A 20,774-nucleotide genomic window follows, 5' to 3' on the forward strand; every position below is an offset into this window, starting at 1 on the left:
AACGCGCGCTTATAGTGTTCTAGTAATGAAAAAAATGCGCAAACTATATCCTCAGTAATTATCTTTTATTGTGGCAAGATGATTTAATTTTCAATTTTTATGTATAAAAAGCCAAAAATAAAAAATTTTATACATTATATTTTTTTTTCTTCTTATAATATTTAAATTACTTATACCATATTATATTAATATTACTTAATTTTTTATATTACTCTCACATATGATTTTATTTTATTTTTTTTATAGATATAATCTATGAAGAGAAAAGAGAGATATTCTCTCGAATACGCTTGTGTGGGCATTTAACTAGTAGCTTGGATATTTAATAGTGTTAATGTAATATTTAAAACTCTATGTAATCGTTTTGTCAAGGTATGTTGGTATAAAAGTAAAGAGATCCATCTTAATAAAAAGTTAATTTATTTGACACCATTGTTCATTATGACGGAGTCAATAACATTCGATATAAATGTTTTTCAATTGGTCAAGGAACTCGGAATTTTCGCGACACCTTATATACGCTTGGCAAGATGTAAATATTATTAATATTACTGCGAGATGTTAATAATATCGCATTTTTCTCATGTCTGGAGTGAGGATGTCTGTGACTATTTTATAGCTGAAAAATTAAAAATTATTATATATGATTTATAATTATATCATATGCGCGTTCCACGTTCAATTTATTAATAAGAATGTTGCACTATAATATATATTTTCTTTTTATAATATATAAAATACTGATATCAAAAAGCAAGTTGAATAATTTATTTAAATTAGAATGACACTCCATAAGGCTAATTATGCTGTGTATTACGCTGATATAATACACAGTGATTGTATATATACAGTAAAACCTTGTATAGAGAGCGTGATATTTCTATAATGGGTAAATCAGCTCCATATAATACAATAGATAAATTTCAAATTTTGTGAAAAATTTAGTTTCTTTTATAATAAACAACATATTTTCCAACTGTACATACCACATTGTATAACGTGGAATCGCATTAAACAGAATATATACCCCATATTATACGAGGGTCTACTGTATATATTTTTATTCAATTTATATAATTGAATAAAAATCATACAATATTTCACTCCAAAAAATCATACAATATATCATATAATATTTAAGCTCGCATCATAATAGAAGGCATCGGACATCTTTTGTGCGTTTACAATTAATATTCAAACAAACAACATTTTAATCAATGTTTTGCCAGCTATATAAATACCAAGTATTCTACATGATAATAATAATTGACAATCTCAACGTATCATCGATTGATATATTACAATTTGTTTTTAATAAAATGATGATATGTAAATGATGGCAATTTGATCGGCGAATTTTACCGGACAATGCTGTTAAATCGGCACGCTTTTGTTACAGCTATTTTCATAAGCTCTAAAAATACTTTTACTTGGCAAGATCCGTAGATGTAAAAATACTGAAGAAAAAAATTTTTCAAGCACATCTTACAGAATAACGCGTACAATTCGTAATAATATAGCTCAACCATCGTAGAGTCTTTATTCAAAACTGGCTTTTAAGCATACAATTTATTTTGCGTATTAAATATAATATAAATATATCCATAAGAGATTGTAAAATATTGTAAATTTAAAAGTAAGCTTCAAATGTTAGAAATCCGCGCGCGAATCGTTTAACACCTATATCTTTGATTATATATTTTTAATAAAAAAGAGAAGCTCTTTCTCTTTTTTTTCTAACACAGGACGTAAATTTAATCGAATCAAGCTTTTGTGTTGAATTCTCTGAGCAACGCTAAGGATTAAATATCTATATAATAAGTTATTCGAATGTATATAGTGAAAGTATGTAAAAGCCGCGCATTAAGAGCGCCATTGTGTCAGAGATGTATTTATGATACAGAGGCATCTCAATATTAAAGATATAGTTTCCTAATTTTTCACAATAAGTTGTCGTTGCTATCACTCAATAAGCACAAACGCAGAGTAAAAGACCTTTTAGATCTTTAGGAAAGTTAAAACTTGGATAAAGCTTGTTTGACCATTTCGTTAAATACGATCGTAAATTGCATCATGGATTATAACAAGCGTAAATTATCATTATTTTTATTATTTTATTATCGCGCTTGTGATCGAATTGATTTGTATAGACTTAACTTATTCGAATATTTTAATTCAAGTAACGTTATAACTCCGTAAGAGTATCCACTGATGCTCGAAGGCGCGATCTGGCAATATAATCTTCGTGCCCTTTATTGGTTCCAGTACCATCGATCCGAGAGATGATCTCGTCTTTCAGGGCTGCGAGTACTCTACGATCTTGTCTGTTGTGAACCGGCACGTTTTGAAGAGCTTCCTGAACGTCCGATAAGGCGTCCTCGAACAAACCTAAGTCCACGCGAGCCTTAGCTCTGGCATAGAACGCTTCATAAGAAACGGAACGGACGCCGAGAGCTTCGTCGGCGAGTTCGATGGCTTCGACACATTCCTGTGGAAGAAACGCATTACATCGATGTAAAACCAAGAATAAATTTGTTAAGATCTAGATGACATTCAAATTTAAGCAGTATCAAGAAATCTTGTATTATACTAACGTTCATCTTGCGCTTGCATCGGCTGAGATTTAGAAGGAAATTCAATCGGAGCTGTGTAAAGGTTTGGAGCTGCAGCATCATGTGACCTTGTTCTTGCCCCTGGCAATCTTCTTCCGGTGAGGCTGGAAATTTTCTAAGAGCATACGCGTATCGATGCGACGCTTCTTTCAATCTATTCTTCCGATACAAGACATTGCCGTCTTCTAAAAGTTTATTCAGCAGAATTATTAAAACGTCCGGTTTTCCCGCAGCCATAGCCCACGTGGCGGGACCCAGTTTAGCGCCACGACGCAAAAAACATTGGACCACCGGAATATTGCGACATCCGATAGCACGATCTAGAGGACGCATGCCGTGAAGATCGACGTGTTCTACCGCGGCTCCCTTCTCAAGTAACAGCTGTACTAGTTTTGGATTACCCTGTATATAATTTTGTATGTAATTATGTGAATATCAGAGATCGCAAGATCGCGAATACATATGATAATGATATATTTGCGTGTATAAATAAAATAGACTCTACCTGGAATGCGGCCAAATCCAAAGGAGTCCTACCAGTATTGTCGTTCGTACCAACATTGGCGCCGCGATCGAGCAACATCTGTACGACAGTTACGCGTCCTCTAACGCAAGCCCAGCCGAGGGCAGTGAGTCCTTCCTTGTCTCTCGTTTCTAAAATCGATCCTTTATCGAGAAACAGCTCGATAAGATTGGTGTGGCCTTCGGAAGCGGCCAGCATTAACGCGGTACGACCAGCGGGATCGCGTTGTTCAAGGAGCGATACAGCTTCGTCCAATATTGCGTCCGTGCTGGTGGATAAATCTCCTGGGAAATAATTCAACAATTGTAAAGCCAATCTTTCGGATCGCAAGTACAGTTTGATGATTTCAATCACAAGTTATACTATAAAGAAAAAAGGAACAAACCTTGCAAAAGTCGCTCAGCAGTACCCCAATGTCCTTCCTTGGCGGCGAGCATGAGAGGGGAGAGGCCTTTCGCGTTTACAGCTGTAGGATTAGCACCGCGGGCTAAAAGTGCGGAAACTGTTGCGGTCGAGCCATTCGCGGCGGCGATCGTTAGAGCGGTCTCGCCTATCAACGTATCGGGACGATCTACAATCACTTCGGCCATGTCTAAAAGATATTCCACGACAGCTTCGTGACCCTGCGAAGCGGCCGCGACGACGGCTTGCTGGGCGGCTTCCTCTCTGCCTATTTCCGAGGTAACGCTTTCCGGTCTATTTTCACCGGTTGGCAGGACCCAGTCGCAAGCAAGAAGATATCCAACCACGGACAGTCTTCCGTGCTTCGCCGCATGCACCAGAGGACATTGGCCAGCCATGTCCGCGTGTCCTAACAAGGCTCCAGCGGCAGCCAATCTGTCAAGTACATAACAGTAAGCAACTGCATTGTTTTGAAGATTTAAATATAAAGCTCTACCTTCTGACAACGTCGCAGTGTCCTCGGGCAGCTGCCAGCGATAATGCCGTACACCCTTGGCTATTGGTCAGTTCGACATCGGCGCCGAATTCAAGAAGGAGAGATACCATCTCGACGAAACCCTCGTGTGCATACATGCATAAAGCCGGTGCGTTACCCAAATACTCGGTGATATGGTTCGGTGATGCGCCCGCCAGCAGGAGCAACCGCGACACTTTCACATTTGGACTGTAGATATTCCGAAGCGTGCATAACGCCGAGGAGATGCATTCGGTCGACAGAGTCAGCCAGATAGCCTGTGGATAAATGGAGCTTTGTTAAGCTTTCAAGTACGTTATATCATGTATTAATTGTATACCTACTTGTAAATCGCGCGAAGGCCAGCACGGAGCTACGCCTCTATAAACGTGCGCCTTCAATACATGATGACCCAGTTCCAAGGCTTTGTCACCGTCTAACGGCGCTTGAAGGCGGGATAGTCTGAACGCTATCGCCGCGTGCCCGAGTCTGTAGTCACACAGGAACTTTGTCGATTCCCCCTCGTCTCTTCTCATCAACCATTCCCTGAACGATGGATGGAAGAACATGTAGGTATTGTCTAGACGTTTCACAAGGAAACCAGAGAGCATCTGATAAAAGAAAAATATTGTTACATTAAATGGGCGGGCTTATACACGTTGCAAAAACTTGTATAGCGTTTACACTACTCTACGCAGTTCAAAAATACAAATAATTGTTAAATCACACGTCAACAAGTAATGCTAAACATTTAATAATTGACAACAAAATAATTATTTCTTTTACTTGTTTCAAAGATATATTTTTAATATCTAATTTTTAAATATTTTTATTTTCAAATTACTGCAAGACTTAAGTGATTTCGACATCATCAGAAGAAAGTTAGAGACAGATAAAAGAGAGAGAAAGTACACTTTTTTATATAGTTATTAGTTTTTAAAATTATCATTTTTTTAATCACATTAAAAAAAATATCATTTATTAACCATATTGGTCAAAAAAAATAAAATGTATAGATATATTATAATATATTCAAAATATACTTGCCTTAAATCTCTGTAAAAAGTCTTCCCATGAGATAAAATGGTCCACATTTAAAGAATTTACAGAATAAAAAATTTCAGGTAAGGTCAGTGGATACAGAGCTGCCAAACAGACGGCCAGAAGAGGTTGCACTTTATCGAATGAGGCTACCGTAGGAAATCTTAAGTTAAAATGTAACTGAAAGATCTGCGCGAGAGAGACCGGTAATACCTAAGAGATAAAATATGGTTCGTTATACACTTTATTCTTTTTTTTCGATATCATTTTATAATACAATCAAGAAACAAAACAACGATTTGTATAATTTACGATCACGTTCTGATTACGATTAAAATATATCCTCGCATATTTACCTTATAGCTCGCAGATTTAGCGACTAAATGGCCGCTCTCGATAAGATCGAGCGATAGCTTGGCGAAGAGGAAGCTGCCTTTAGCTAGCGCAAGCAGATGCGATGCGAATCTCGTCTGATTCGCACTGCACGATGATTCCGCCTTGCCGTTCACCGACGCAGTCACGTTCGCCTGTATGGAGGGACTTTGCGCGAGTCTGTAACCGACATAATCGGACAGATCTTTCGCGATACTGTTACCAATCGCGTCATTTGCAGTCTTGTCTAACGAAACTCTCGTGTATGGCAATTGCTTCGCGCAATCCAGCAACTGCGTCCTGACTGTGCAAACAATCTTCAACCAACTGGGAATGTTAGGTGCATGCCTCGTCAGGAAAGAAGCTATAGTATCGCCTCTATCTGGCCTGTGATATTCCGCTTCACAAACGGCATCGATTAATATTACCTGGAAATAAGATGAATAACGCTTATGACATAATATAATGTTATGTTTTACCAAGCTTCTGTCCGTCGACGAAGAGACAATTGTAGGTTCAATATGTTAACTCGCGATTTACCTACCATATTGGAGACTGGTAGTCTATTAGCTTTCTTCAAGGTCGAGAGTCGACGGTGCATTCCCTTTGCGATAGCGAGCCCTGAAGGTGAGGTTCGGACAATAGATATTCCCTATACGAGATCAATTGAGGAGCCTGGCAGAGTTGTGCCGCTAGCGAGTGAATTAAATCCGGCACTAGACAGGTACTATTGTTGTCGGCTTGACAAAAGTGATATGCCACGACGTGCGAAGCTAATTCGCGAACCTATAATACGATATGATCGTGATTTGTATCTTTTTTATAAAGGTTACAAATTGAGGGAAACGCCCTTAAATGCTCCTCACCTTTTCGTTGGTATGTCGAATATTAGCTTGAAGAGTCGCGTTATTACTCTGCCTCTCCTTCTCATCGCATTCCTCACTCATTTCCGAGGATCTTCCCAGCTGTTCCCTTCTTCTCCCGAAACAACTGTGTTCCACCAACTGCAGCACAAGCGCGGTCTTTCCCGTGCCCGGCGATCCGGAGATCAGAATGCCGGGACTAGAGCCATTGATCACAGATTCCAATTCGTGTAACAGCCATTGCCGTCCGGCGAAAAGCGGATCCTCCTCTAATAACGGCACTTCGAAGAACAACGGTTTCAGGGTCAACTGAGCCGCGTGATGCTGAACGAAACGTACTGGAATTTTAACGCGTACGGATCTTTATTACATTACTTGACGTTCAAATATTTATACGTATAACGCATATAAAAAACGAATTATTACGTTTAGCGTCCGCCGGACCCTTAACATTGCCGGCTCTCGCTGATCTCCGGGCGCAAGACCGTCTGTTCCTCAGCTGGCCAAGTTCATCGGTCTGGCCCGTCTGCGCGGCATTGGCGGAGTGCCTTCTAGACGCGAGCGGACTCGAGCCGCTACCGTTCGAGAGACCAGAAACGGACACTGACATAGACATGGACATAGACGTGGACGCGGATAATGACGTGGAGATGGACGCCAAGCTGCCGGCGCTGTCACAGTCCCTGGACTTGGTCTTTCCCTTGGCCTTGGCCTTTGGTTTGACGGGGCATCGCAATGCCGCGGCGGCCTCCGCTTCGCTTGACGTGCCCGTCAACGTCGAGACCGGACTCGTATTCGTCGAGGCCAGTGTCTGCGTCTCGAAGCTGGTCAGACTGCTAAAAGAGGCTGCTGAGCTATCATGTCCCTGGGCTGCTGGGGCTCGCGAGGAGGGACACGCACCCGATTCCGCGCTCGCGTTCGCTCGACCGGATCCCAACAGCAGGCCCAGTCTCATGTACAGATCCGATTGCGACGACTTCCTGGTTTTCGAAGACAACGGTTTCACGCAACCGCCCTCGTCATCTGCAAGACAGAGAAATTTGTTAGGAATACCGTCGATATAAAACCATATTGATCCAATCTACGAATCCAGAAGGTGTTGATCCGAGGCAAATGCTTTGTATTCGAAAATCAATGAAAAAAACAAAAATCACACTCTACTCAAGCACATTTAGGCGAACACGTTATCACGACAAATTCGTTTCGAATTGATGCAAGCTACAGTTGTGACTGTTTGTGCAATGTTGCACGGCAAATATATTCGTAAACATTTTGCTATATAGATCTATTTTTATTCTTCGCATTCGCCTAAATGTATCGTTGTGATTTAATACAATGAGCACGCTGCAAAACATGAGAAAACGAATTCTACTTCCAGGCATTTCAAATACGTAATAATACAAAGTAAAAAGTACTTTGAAAATATCGCATATCTTGTCGAATTATTATTTAGCCATTTTCAATTTTCTATTCTTTGTTTGGAAAACTTGGATTTTAAATCTGTGCAAATACGAAAATCTGTGATTTAACTTGAAAATTAGTTATGAAAATAGGAAATGCAAGGATACATTTACAGAGGATATTACTATCTGGGTCTCGACCAAAGGGCAAAGAGTCACGAACTGAGACGATTCTGACAAAAGCAATCATAATGAAAAAAATGGCAAACTGTGCGTATATCATGCTCCTAAAATAAGGCGCTACGAAAAATGTTATCGCGAAAAGAAAATATTCGCGCAAGCGAACACTACGTGCCGCGTGAGAGACTCGCGCGTGATAACTCTTAAAGATCCGTCTACTATATATAGCAGTATGAAAAATTGATGATTTTCAGGAATTTTTTTTTAAGAATATTAGAAACTGATCTTTTTGACGTTTTACATATGTTTTTATTGATGTTTAAACACCACGTCAGTATTTTTAAATCTTGGATATTTAGCTTTTTTTTTCTTCAATACAAGTTCCCACGCGTGTTCGAAAATGCATAGTTCGACTGTATGATATGTTACTTCTCGTTTAATTATCTAAAATGAATAAACTCGGTCTACTATTATTTTGCAGAATATTTATGGGACACTGAACCTAATTTCATCAGACAAAATTAAAAAATTACAAAATAGTGTCATTTAAAAATTAGATATTTCAATTTTGCAGAAATTTATTCATTTCTTGAAAAATATTTCCAGAAAAATATTAATTTTTTAAATTCTATTTAGATTATAACTCCATCAATTTTCCAAATTTTTAAATAAAATTTGAAGGACATATTCTTGAAACATGCTTTCAGAAAAAATAATAAAAAATCGATTTTTTGATTTTCTAAAATAGACTGGATCCTTAAGGTTTTTCCGCATTCATTCGCAAACTCCAAGCATTTCAAAAATGTTTTAACAGTTTTAGCAATACACATGGAATTCGAAAGAGTCTCCCTGCCTGCGACTTTGCTCGACGAGCCGATGAGCTGATTTAGCCCGTCGCTAGCTGTGCCTTGACTGCTGCTCCAGAGAGACTTGATCTTTCCCAGGACAACGCCGGGCCATCTCGCTTTTCCCTCCAAGGACGAGGTCATCCAAACTGCATGCGCGCGTGTGAGTTTTTACGTGAGATTTATAAAGATATTCCACGCGACTTCAATCGCTAAATTTTCTCTTCGAGCAAGCGTGACATGTAAGTAAATTTATATTTTATTTTAAAAAAGGAGATAATTATACCTGATAACGCAGAAGGATTTTCATTCACGGTCGGTTCGGGCGAGGATGCTGTACGTCTCGAGGATCTCTGGGCGGCGAAGGAGCTTCTGAGCACTTTCGGGTTGAAGAAGAATCTTTTTCGTTGATTCGGCGGGGTGGGACAACCTACAAATTTTACGTTATTAATAATAAATATCTCGAATATACACACAAGATATATTTCAGATTATACACCTCAACATACTTTGTGTCATTTCAAGTTTTTGTTGACCTTGGGAGATAGAAGGATCTGGAAGCTCTGAAGGTTTGCTTCTCAAGTTCTTCCCCATCGTTATCAACGAGAGATTTTCTACCCCGGCTCGCTGCTGAAAATAAAGTAATAAATGATTAACAAGATAAGGTAATTTATTGGCAACTTGGTATAGTATGATAACCGAGAAAATAATGAAATGTGTTTTCTTTTAGCATCGCCTCTCTCTAATCATATGAATATTATACATTAGACAATATCTTTTTTCAATTAATTGCAGATTAACTAACAAAAATAGATGACAAATTTCATATCTAAAAATGTATGAGATATATATATAAGAGATATAATATTAGAAAAATACTATTAAGAAAAGAGTACACACACACATAAAAAATCTTATTTAATTGTTTCATTGTTTCTTCTAAATATCGGTTTAAAATTTATTTAATTCCAAATAATACAAATTTAAAACACACACTAATTGTTTTTTTTTTGCTACTAATATATGCTTCATACATTCTTAAAAATTATCATAAATATTTAAAATATATATTTTTGTACGAACTTCGATAAAGATAAAAACATAGTGTTCTACTTGATCAAAAAGACAATATTATAGATATGAAATTTTCCTGGAACAACACTTTAGGAAGCAGAAAAATTTTTTTTCTTTGAATATCTCCAACTTATTTAAAGCTACTTAAAAGAGACAGCACGTCATAAAAGAGAAGTGAAGATCTGTCGTATTAGTTTTCCTTTCCGTCTTCGCGACAATAGACTTACGTGCATAACCCGCGATGGCAGATTAGCCCTCGTGGTGATTTTGGTGCGTGGTAGCCTGGGGCTGCCGCAGAGAGAATTCACCGTCGATGACTCATCGAGCCAACCGTCTGTGGGCGCGAAAACGGACAGCGGTGCCGTGGAAGCGGCGAACTCGTCCCTGAGAGTCGGTTCCTCCAGTCCGTCATCGTTGTTGAGATCGTAGCCGTGCAAGCAGAGCGGACAGGCCTCGCTGCGAAACAGGCAGGAGTAGCAACGCTCGTGACCGCAGGAGTCGATCAGACGACGTTTCTTGCCCTTGTCGAACGGCATCTCGCAGGACGGACACGTGGATCCGCCCAGCATCCCCGTTGACTCGACCAACGCTCGTATCTGCGCCAGGTCTGCAAACGAGCGCGCAATCATTTCACATTTTCTCATCTCGATTATTAACTCGAAGATACAACGCGAGTTCTTTCGAAATATCTTTGTAAATTCGATGAAAGAAATATACAGGGTGGAAAATATCCATTTGTGCTAGGGGTCCAGAGAAAAGTATAATGCATGTAGGAAGTCTAAAATTTTATTTAACACAAGCTTATGTGTCAGTAGTTAGCATTCTCTCCCGCAGTCTCTCTCACAGCCCTTAATCTTTTGGGATAAGATCTTAACTAAAAAAATGAAAAAAAAAATTAATTATTAATTTTATTTTTAATGTACGGGTTAAATAAAGTATTGAATTTCCCACACATGTTGCATTTTTTTCTCTGGATCCCTAAAATGATTATTTTCCACCCCGTATGAAGAAATAAACACAAGAGAGGTATATGAGAGAAACAAGAATATTCTCTTCCGCGAATCGAATCGAATCGAGTCAGTGTGCCACTTTATGAGACCGCTGGTCGTTTGACAGTAGGACCATCTGTCATGGTGAACAACCCGTTCGCAGCTCGGTATCTCGGAGAGACACGGTCCGCGTCGTGTCGAAGCAACGACAATGCTCGTTCATCACGAATGTGCAGATAAATTGAATAGAGCGCGAATCGGAGACGCCATATACTTTGAAGCGTTCTAGAAAGTAAGGTCAAGAGGGGATCCCCGCGCTTCTTCTCGATCGCGTTTACGTAGCCTAGTAAGTCTAACGCGTACTCTTCTGGATATCCTTGCAGATTTTATTCCCATTATCGCTTTGGCTGACAGAAATGCAAGAATTGGCAAAAAATTCTTTCGATTTTCAGACAAAAACGTATAGAAACGTATATAAATGCAAATATTTAATGATCATCTGTGCCTCTCTCCGCGAACAGAGATCGCGGACAAAGTGCGGCGAACAGGAAAACGGGAAGAGAGAAGGAAGTCGCACGACCCCTTCGTGCCGGTAACTCCGCGTGAGGCAGGTGCAACTACGCAGCCCGGGTTACCGTAAGCTGGGTCAACGCACTTGAGTCTGGTGCAGAGACCCCGCTTCCACTTGTAAACTCGCGCATCGGTGTCGTTTTCTCCGGACTGGCGCGCTTAACTGACTCATACACTCTCCTCGTCTCCAGTCGCGTTTCGTATTTAATTCAGTCGCGCGTTGATAGACGCCAATTGATGTCTATCGGATACGATATCGCTGGGCGATATCTGATCTATTCCAGAGTGTTCACTCTCTGGAAAAACATAGAAAACCTGATATTTTCAGAGATTTTTTTTGTATCTGAAAATATCGGAGATTCTTTTAGAATTTTATTGGGACTCTCAAGGAATTTTTTAAAAAATTTTCTGCTTTTATATTGTAAGCAGTCGACAATCCACCGATTAGCAAAGTTTTGAATTGTGCTCCGTTGCTCGTTATTACAATCTATTCGTTTTGTCTTTTCAATTGAGCTAATGAATTGTTACTGAAATTAAATTTAGATTAAAAAAGAGCAAAGCACCACATTTAACTCTATTCTTGAAAAATCGTCTAAAGAAAACCGATAATCTTATTGCCTTGTTAAATCGTGCATGGAGAAAGTCGCTTCCTTTCGGCATCGGTGTGTTATTGTTAAGTGGATCGATCCATCGATGTTTGTGCTGGCGCCGGTGAAACACGATATCACGATGCGGCATCAACAATTTTGCAACGACAATTCGGTGCGAATATTTAGTAGAGGCAGAGATTTTTGTGTGAGAAATATCATGCGTTCTCGAATAATATTTTCTGAAAAAAAAAAAAAAAAGAATTAAATTTTAAAAAATCTATAAAAAATAACCACATCAAATACACTCGAATTTGTTCGTCCGATTCATTCGTGACGACCGATGATATATGACGTGTCCAGTCGGCCGACATCGACTGGAGCGAGAACGGGGGCGATTAAAGCCTGTTCGCCAAGTGAGAGAATCAAGCGGAACGACATCCACACCGTGACCACCTGCTGGTCGACCAGCTTCCCCGTCTCCGTTTCCGTCCCCCGCGCTCTCTCTCTTTCTGTCTCTCTCTCTCTCTCTCTTTCTCTCTCTCTCTCTCTCTCTCTCTCTCTCTCTCTCTCTCTCTCTCTCTCTCTCTCTTCTCTCTCTCTCTCTCTCTCTCTCTCTCTCTCTCTCTCTCTCTCACATCGCCAAGAAGTGGAGTCGGACCTGCGTTCTCGTAAATTGGGTCCCACAGACGACCTGACCCGAATCAGTGCCCAGACTCACTGCCGGAAGCCACTGTTTCTTTCTCATTCGCCAACAGAAGCGATTACTGGCAATTTCGACGTAACTTGAAATTCGTGTCACGTTTTCCTCTCTGCATCCGTTCATCTCTATCAATTTAGTATAAGTATTATATGAATTTTAAATCATTGATGTATTATATTGTAGTTATTTTTTTACCCTCTTGTCGTGTTCTCGCTCAATAATATTTCAATGCTTTCGAATCACAAATACATATATACGTAATATTCAAAAAAATGACACGGTCGTTAAGATACATGTTGAAAAAACCAGACACCTTCGATAGATCTCGTACAATGATAACTGAAAACAGTAGGGGACGCGGGCCGAAGAACGGCAGTTCTCGCGCCCGTCGTTTCGGTTTCGACGAGTCACGTGTATTAATCGTTATTCGGTGCCTCCAGAGGAGTGAGAGAAAGTTACTCCATCGAGGTACTCGCCTACAGTCCTGTTGTGTTTAAAATCGATGCCTTCGATATACCGGGAGGCTATGAAATTTCACACTCAATCACATCGTATCACTTTTTAAAAATAAATCGTATGTGTGTAAAGACTATAGAACGCTATAATATTTAAAGTTCTATATAAATAAGATAATGAGTAATTCTCTCGTTTATGCGAGTTTTAATCCTAAGCATCAGTCCAGAATATTATTTTATATAACGGATTTATATGTATATCAAATTCTATTTTCTTCATATAAATCATATAAATTTTGGAAACAAACATCTGAAATATTTTTTGGGAAAAATAGATTTCCATATTTCTTACCGCATTATATGATCAGAATCGGGATCTTGGATTGAAAAGTTTAATGAAACCATTATCAGCGCTGAGTTTGCTGAATTATTTATCATGATGCCAGATATCTCAATTAAATTAAAACATATTTACCAGTTTCTACGAAATAATGAAGCTAATCGCCGGTGACGCCGTCGCTGATAAAGCACATTAGATAACTCAAGGAATCTCGTGGATCTCATACTTCATGATAGATTAAATAGTAGGAAAACTGGCGCTTATCGCTCAACCGCGCTCTTTTATGATCCAAAATGTAGCGCAACGTGACACTTTGTTCCCGCAATTATTAGCGTATTCCATAACGCGCGAAAATTTCTTTATTTTTGCACTCGCGTGCGAGACTGTAATTATTCTTACATTTGCATGTGCAAATCTATTTCCAATAATATGAGTAATATCTACAGATTCTCGATCTCGGTTGCTGTCCCTGTATATATGTGCGTCTAACGTTTACTCATGGCTTTCGAAAGCTCTTCAAGTTACACGTCCATACCGCAAGTATTAATTTAGATAATAGTGTTGTATTACACGAACCTGTCACACACGAAGGCTCAAATGCAATTCCTAGATAAATACATTTCGCAACGAACACAAGATACAAAAAGACCTGTAGATCGCAGATTGAAAGAAGTCGCTGTCGTAATAATTGCGTTTGATCGGAAAGAGAAGGGAAGGAAAAATATCTTTATTATGTTTATTAAACTTTCTCTATTAATTTTCTATATTTTAGGATTGATGCACACCTGCGTGTGGCTATATATATCTTCCAACGTGTAATTTTAAGTCCTTTCCCAGTAATAATTATATGCTTTATTTTATTATATATTTTTATAATTATATTCTTCTGTAAGTAAGAGCAAAGTATTTGTCCAATTATAATTAAACATAGGTCTTTAAGAGGATATTTAATTTTAGTTTGTTATAGATAATTAATTTCGATGCGTTGATAAATGCTAATTGCAGTTGTGATATATATATTATAATATTACTCCAAAGTCAAAGGGAAAAAAGTTTCTACATAAACTTCATATATGTGTGTAAAATTATCTTTCTTTGATAGGTAATCACGCCTATTAAAATCATTTGTATAGATTAATCATCATTCATTTTGTTCACCGGGTATCTCTTGCGTTGACAACTTGTAAGATCTTTCCTTATCTCTTTCGCGTTTCCTCTATTCAGTCGTATTTTTTTGGGGGGGGCAACAGGTTTTATTCAAGTGCCGGGTCATCTATGAATGAAATGATACCGAAGCTTTCGCTGTGCGGCGTAACCGCAATGAATATTTCCCGTTTGCGAGCAGGTTGAACACGTTCGATGATTTACATAAGGGTGCGGTTGGTAAACCAGACGATTTCGGATTTTATGACACGATCACGGATTTGTTTCTCGAAAGCGGCAATGCTTATCACTTGCTAAATCCTGCCTTGATAATATCATCATGATAAACAAGCTGACGGCGTCAACTCTATCTCTCAGTTATTTCAACCGAGAGACAGAGCGAATAAATCATATTTTTATTTCAATTTATAAATATGACCAAGCATGCAATATGGGAACGTTATTACTCTCATCGCACAAATCGAGAAATGTCATTGTGCAGCCGTATCTGATCATGCCCCACTTTCCCCTTGACGACTCACACGATTCCGTCAAATGCATTTAAGGGCCCAGTCTACTTTAGAGGATCAAAACAACAAATTTTTTTTTATATTTTCTGAAAATATGATGTTTGGAGAATATATCTTTCCAATTTTATTGAAAAATTCGCAAAATTTACGGAGTTATAAGATTTCGAATAGGATAGCGCGCGGACCTTGAAACGAGTCTTCAAAACTTTAAACGCGTTTTTCTCAAAACACTGCTTTCAAAGTTTGTGGGACGAATGTCTTCAAAATTAATGGACCAAATAACTTCAATCTTTTTTAATGAAAGAAAATATTTTTTTGGAAAGATTGAAACTAATTAAAATTTAAAAAATTAATCATTAATATTTTTTTGGTCTTCAAGAAATGAAAAAATTTCAGTAAAATTGAAATATTTAATTTTAAAATGACACTACTTTGTTATTTTTCAATTTTCTCTAAATTTAATTAGGTTCAGTATTCCGTAAATATTCTTAAAAAATTCCTAAAAATCATTAATTTTTCATACTGCTAGAGTAGACTAGGTCCTTAAATGAGAAGGAAAGCAAGATATTTTGCGAATAATTTGTATAATAATTATCTGTTTTTACTAATATCAGGAATCAATAAGAAGAAAGTTGCTGCTTTTGTGAATATATTGATTATTAAAATTCTTGGAATGAATTTGTCAGACCGGCTGCGCATCGCTCTATTCCATAAAGAATTATGCAGACACTGATTTTAGCAGTGAGTAAGTCTGTGTGTCATGAGCTAGAAATTATGATTTAAATAAATTACGTATACCAGCCAATCGTGCATGCCTAAGAAGTTTTAGATATTTCAAAGAAGATCTAAGGAATGCCCGACACGAAGACAGGTCAAAAAGAAAATATAAAACGTTAAGGAGTTGACACTTTCGTCGTGTATCGGCTATTGTTGGCCAGGTATATTTTCGGAGTGTTAAGAAAGAAAAGTCAATCGAATGCCTTTACATGCTACGATATAGCTGACAAGAGACGCCCAATAATCGAGTATAGCTCCTTCTAACGAAAATGTTGTCTATTTTTCACACACATGATTTATTATTTACATACTTATTGCACTTAAATAGCTTGATTTGCAAAAATATTCTTGTGATGCAAAATGTGTGTTATTGCATAAGGAATGTACGAAACGGAAATTTTTTTTCTCATCAATTCCTACACAGAGCTCAAAAAATAAATTTCTCGATGCGACGACAAAATGAATCATACAACTAACGTCGCGTGAGATCACCGCGTGTGTACTTCCTTCAAGGCCTATTTCGCGATTATATGTAGGCTCGGGACGCATTCACGGATAGTGCCAGAATCCATCTCTTAAGAAAAAAAAGAAAAAAAAAGAAAAAAGAAAAAGTGGCATCAGCCACAAAGAAGTAATTTGGATATCTTTGTACGGCCGGATATTTTTTCACGTTTCATGCTGGCGCCCGGAATGACAGGTTGCAAAACACCCTCCATCCTTTCCGTTCTTTATTTGCATCCTGCCAATACCGACTCGCGTAAGCAGGTGTACTCGCTCATTTCACACACAAAGATGCGTTTACACAATGTGTGCACGATTATAAGTGCGAGTCATGTTGAAAGCGTTAGAGCGAATTTGGGTCTCTTTTTTTGCGCAGCCACGCTGTTTCTTTTCACGAGACCCACCTCTCGAAAGAGCCATTTCAACTGACCCACTTATTGACGCGATAGTATATTAAAACAAAAAATATATCTCTAAAAAACGGACATACATGTATATTATGAATAAAGAGCAAAGCGTGCATGCAATTATGATATGAATCGTATGTGTGTGTGTGTGCGTAATTGTAAAATTCATTTTCTATCTCTCATCGAGATAGATGAGCGCATTTTAGGTGCAGGCGACAGGGAAAGTTAGACACTGTATCCAGGGCAAGGTGCGTGTTACAGGTGTATATTTCGCAACGATGCATTACAGCTGTCATGAAATATTAGCGGATATAACCTCCTGTGGTTTTTCATACTCAATAAATACATATTAAATTGCGTGTGAGAAAGATTTATTCACAGTTTCATAAAAATATATTTATTTTATGCAAATGACTCATTAATTTATGATTTCCAGTTTTTGTTATATTTTTAAATCCATTTGCATTATTTATTTGTAACGTATTTAAAATTTTGATATTATTATTAATATATTAATAAAATATTAATTTTTTTTAAGTATTAAGATATAAGACAGTTATTTTAATTATATTTCAATGTTTTTGATTTGCATGAATACAGATAATTATATCTCAATTATTCACAAACAGCAAAAACAATATAATAATTAACTTATATAATAATTTTTTTTTGCGGTACTTATATTCTTTAGATAATGAGAAAATGAAATCTCAGTGTTTACATCTGCTTCATTTATATGTAATAACAATACTTGTATGTATCTGCGATATATACGAAGCTGTCTTTTTTGTTCATCTGTTTTTCTGTCTTATCATTTCTGCTTTAAGATATTATAAAAATTGTTTAATGTTTAAGGGAAATCAAATGAAGATTTGTGAGAGTCGGTGTCAGAGGAATATTGATGATAAACTGAAAGCTCGTTAAATCTCAAGAGGTTTTTCTTGCCTTCGCTTTATAGTTAATTCCGTCTCCTGATAATGACAACGTCTCTTATCTACAACTTGACCATCAATACATGCTTCCATATATGATTCAATATAACTAAATATAACAAAATAGATATATTGAGATTAATGCATTTTTCTTTTCTACAAATTGATTTTTTATATTCATTGCCTACTAAACTTAATAAAGCGTAGAATATTATTAACATATGATACATGAATCATATCAATCGCGATACTTCCAATGTTTAATCACGTACGCGCGTGTGAATAATCTTTTTTTCACTCGTTGAGTTAGAGTACTGTTTCAGATATCGGTTCCTATGGTAATGTTTTATTTCACGCAACATTGATTTTTGCATCCATAACTTGTTAAGTTCACGGATTTTTTGATGCAACAGATGTATTTGCTTTCTTATTCTTAGGCTGCATATCTTATTTTGCATATCCTTTAATACACAGATTCTGTTTTTATCTTTTCCGAAACCAAGCCAAGATATCGATCTGGTCGATCCTCATCAATCGCGTTTGCAATGAAACAAGTTCAGACTTTCTTACAGTTTCTTACAGACCTTCTTACGTTCAGCATATGGTCGATGATAAATACGACGTTTTCGAAATAATGCATTCCATGGGAACCAGTTCAGCCGTCGCAGGTAGATCTACACGCAAGTGTACGCGTATACTTTAACGGAAGTTCGTCGTTCCACTCCGTGGCGTCAACTACCCAGACAGTGCCTTTAGTAAAGTAATATACACTCGTATAGTAATATACAACGCTCATCAGGTTCCCACCTTTGATTCACACTTTGTCCAACACGGACAAAACTCCGTGTCGTTCAGTCTAGAGCTGAAGATTACTGTTATTCCGCTAGAAAACCAACGATGCTGATCTAACGCTGGCAACTAATCATTAAAGACTTGACATTTCCGTATGCACAGTCCTTATCGAAGAATACAGAGGAAAAATAAATTATATTTGTTGAAGAATTTTAAAGATATAGAGAATTATCAAATTGACTTGAATTAGTAAATTAACGTTATTTATCTATCAACAATTCTCTCAATTTTATAATCTATATGAATTTATGTTGTTATCCCATTAAAATTCTTACAAAAATTACGATATTGTCGAATACTTTCTCAAAGAAAACTTTAAAAATTTATTTCTCTTCGTCAATTTATAACATCAAATCTTTTTGATATTTTTCTATATAAAAAGAAGCCATTTACATATATACATATACATACATACATTTACATACATATATACATACAATATCTTCTCTCATAATATCGTTATCAAGCGTGACGCGCTTGAGAAGGCTTCGCATAAAATTTAATCGCGTCTCCGATAACAAGCGACAGCACGCGATCTAAGCGCCAGGGAATCAATGCAATTGCATTCTCGTAGCGAGTACATCATAAGCTCGCTCTCTCTGTCTTTCTTTCTCTTTCTCTCTACTTTTTTCTACAACTAGCATTGAGGATGCAACGTATCTTATTAATTAATTTAAAAATCGCACATTCTAGCAATTCTTTATTTTATCAGAGTTGTCACAAAATACGTGACCGAAAATACATGCCGTGGAAGATTCAAAATAAGAATTTAAGAAAAAATGCGATTTGAGATTAGAATAGAAGGCTCATTGTGTGATCCTTGGCGGTTTTTAAACAAATCTAATCTATGCTCGAGCGAATTCAACGCAAATGATTTCTGACGAAGTGACATTGAAGAGACATAAATTGCGAATGAATCTTACGAAGAAGAGAAGACAGGGAATGAGCAATCTCAATCGTAAACTCACCGAGTACGGAGAGGCTGAGACCGGAGCCAGGGCGAGGCGGTCTGTTGGGGGGCGCCATGTCGCTCCTCTCTTTCTCTCCTCACTTTCTCTATTCTTTTTCTTCTTTTCTGTCTCACACTCTTCTCCGTTATGCGTGAACGTCTCTTTCTTATTCTCCCTCACGTGCAGATACGTATTTTAATCCGACGAGATAGAGAGATCCTACATCGCACACTCGGCAATACACTCCGATTCGCATCATACATATCCACACGCGAACGGAACGAGTAGAAAGGAGCTAAAGGAGATACGAGATGAACCGTGTGAATCTCGGAGGGCGCGCACACCTGTGACAGGTAATTACGGAGCGCGATAGTGAGTTGTAAGCAGGACCATTCGGTCTCGCCGGGATTCTCGACCCATCGTGATAATTTTTTCCTCTTTTTTTTTTTTACGTTATCAATGAAACCCCCCTGTAAAATTGAAATATCTAATTTTAAAATGACACTACTTTGTTATTTTTCAATTTTCTTTAAATTTAATTAGGTTCAGTATTCCGTATATATTCTTAAAAAATTCCTAAAAATCATTAATTTTTCATACTGCTAGAGTAGACTAGGTCCTTAAATGAGAAGGAAAGCAAGATATTTTGCGAATAATTTGTATAATAATTATCTGTTTTTACTAATATCAGGAATCAATAAGAAGAAAGTTGCTGCTTTTGTGAATATATTGATTATTAAAATTCTTGGAATGAATTTGTCAGACCGGCTGCGCATCGCTCTATTCCATAAAGAATTATGCAGACACTGATTTTAGCAGTGAGTAAGTCTGTGTGTCATGAGCTAGAAATTATGATTTAAATAAATTACGTATACCAGCCAATCGTGCATGCCTAAGAAGTTTTAGATATTTCAAAGAAGATCTAAGGAATGCCCGACACGAAGACAGGTCAAAAAGAAAATATAAAACGTTAAGGAGTTGACACTTTCGTCGTGTATCGGCTATTGTTGGCCAGGTATATTTTCGGAGTGTTAAGAAAGAAAAGTCAATCGAATGCCTTTACATGCTACGATATAGCTGACAAGAGACGCCCAATAATCGAGTATAGCTCCTTCTAACGAAAATGTTGTCTATTTTTCACACACATGATTTATTATTTACATACTTATTGCACTTAAATAGCTTGATTTGCAAAAATATTCATGTGATGCA

General features: G+C 37.5%; 1 protein-coding gene across 1 annotated transcript; it reads right to left on the reverse strand.

Annotated features, from left to right (window-relative positions):
* Nucleotides 1–403: 403 nt before the first annotated feature.
* On the reverse strand, nt 404–19,992 carry LOC115237969 (protein TANC2). Its single transcript, XM_029811400.1, is given in 16 exon segments — nt 404–2,488; nt 2,595–3,014; nt 3,118–3,419; nt 3,521–3,972; nt 4,034–4,329; nt 4,396–4,662; nt 5,099–5,305; nt 5,449–5,892; nt 6,009–6,052; nt 6,055–6,250; nt 6,331–6,665; nt 6,754–7,350; nt 9,039–9,182; nt 9,262–9,382; nt 10,054–10,433; nt 19,581–19,992. Coding segments are annotated over 16 exon segments (4,566 nt in total). The 5' UTR covers nt 19,639–19,992; the 3' UTR covers nt 404–2,185.
* Between the last annotated feature and the right edge of the window lie 782 nt (nt 19,993–20,774).

The sequence above is a fragment of the Formica exsecta genome, unplaced genomic scaffold (assembly GCF_003651465.1).
Source record: "Formica exsecta isolate Colony F162 unplaced genomic scaffold, ASM365146v1 scaffold314, whole genome shotgun sequence".
Taxonomy (NCBI): Eukaryota; Metazoa; Arthropoda; class Insecta; order Hymenoptera; family Formicidae; genus Formica; species Formica exsecta.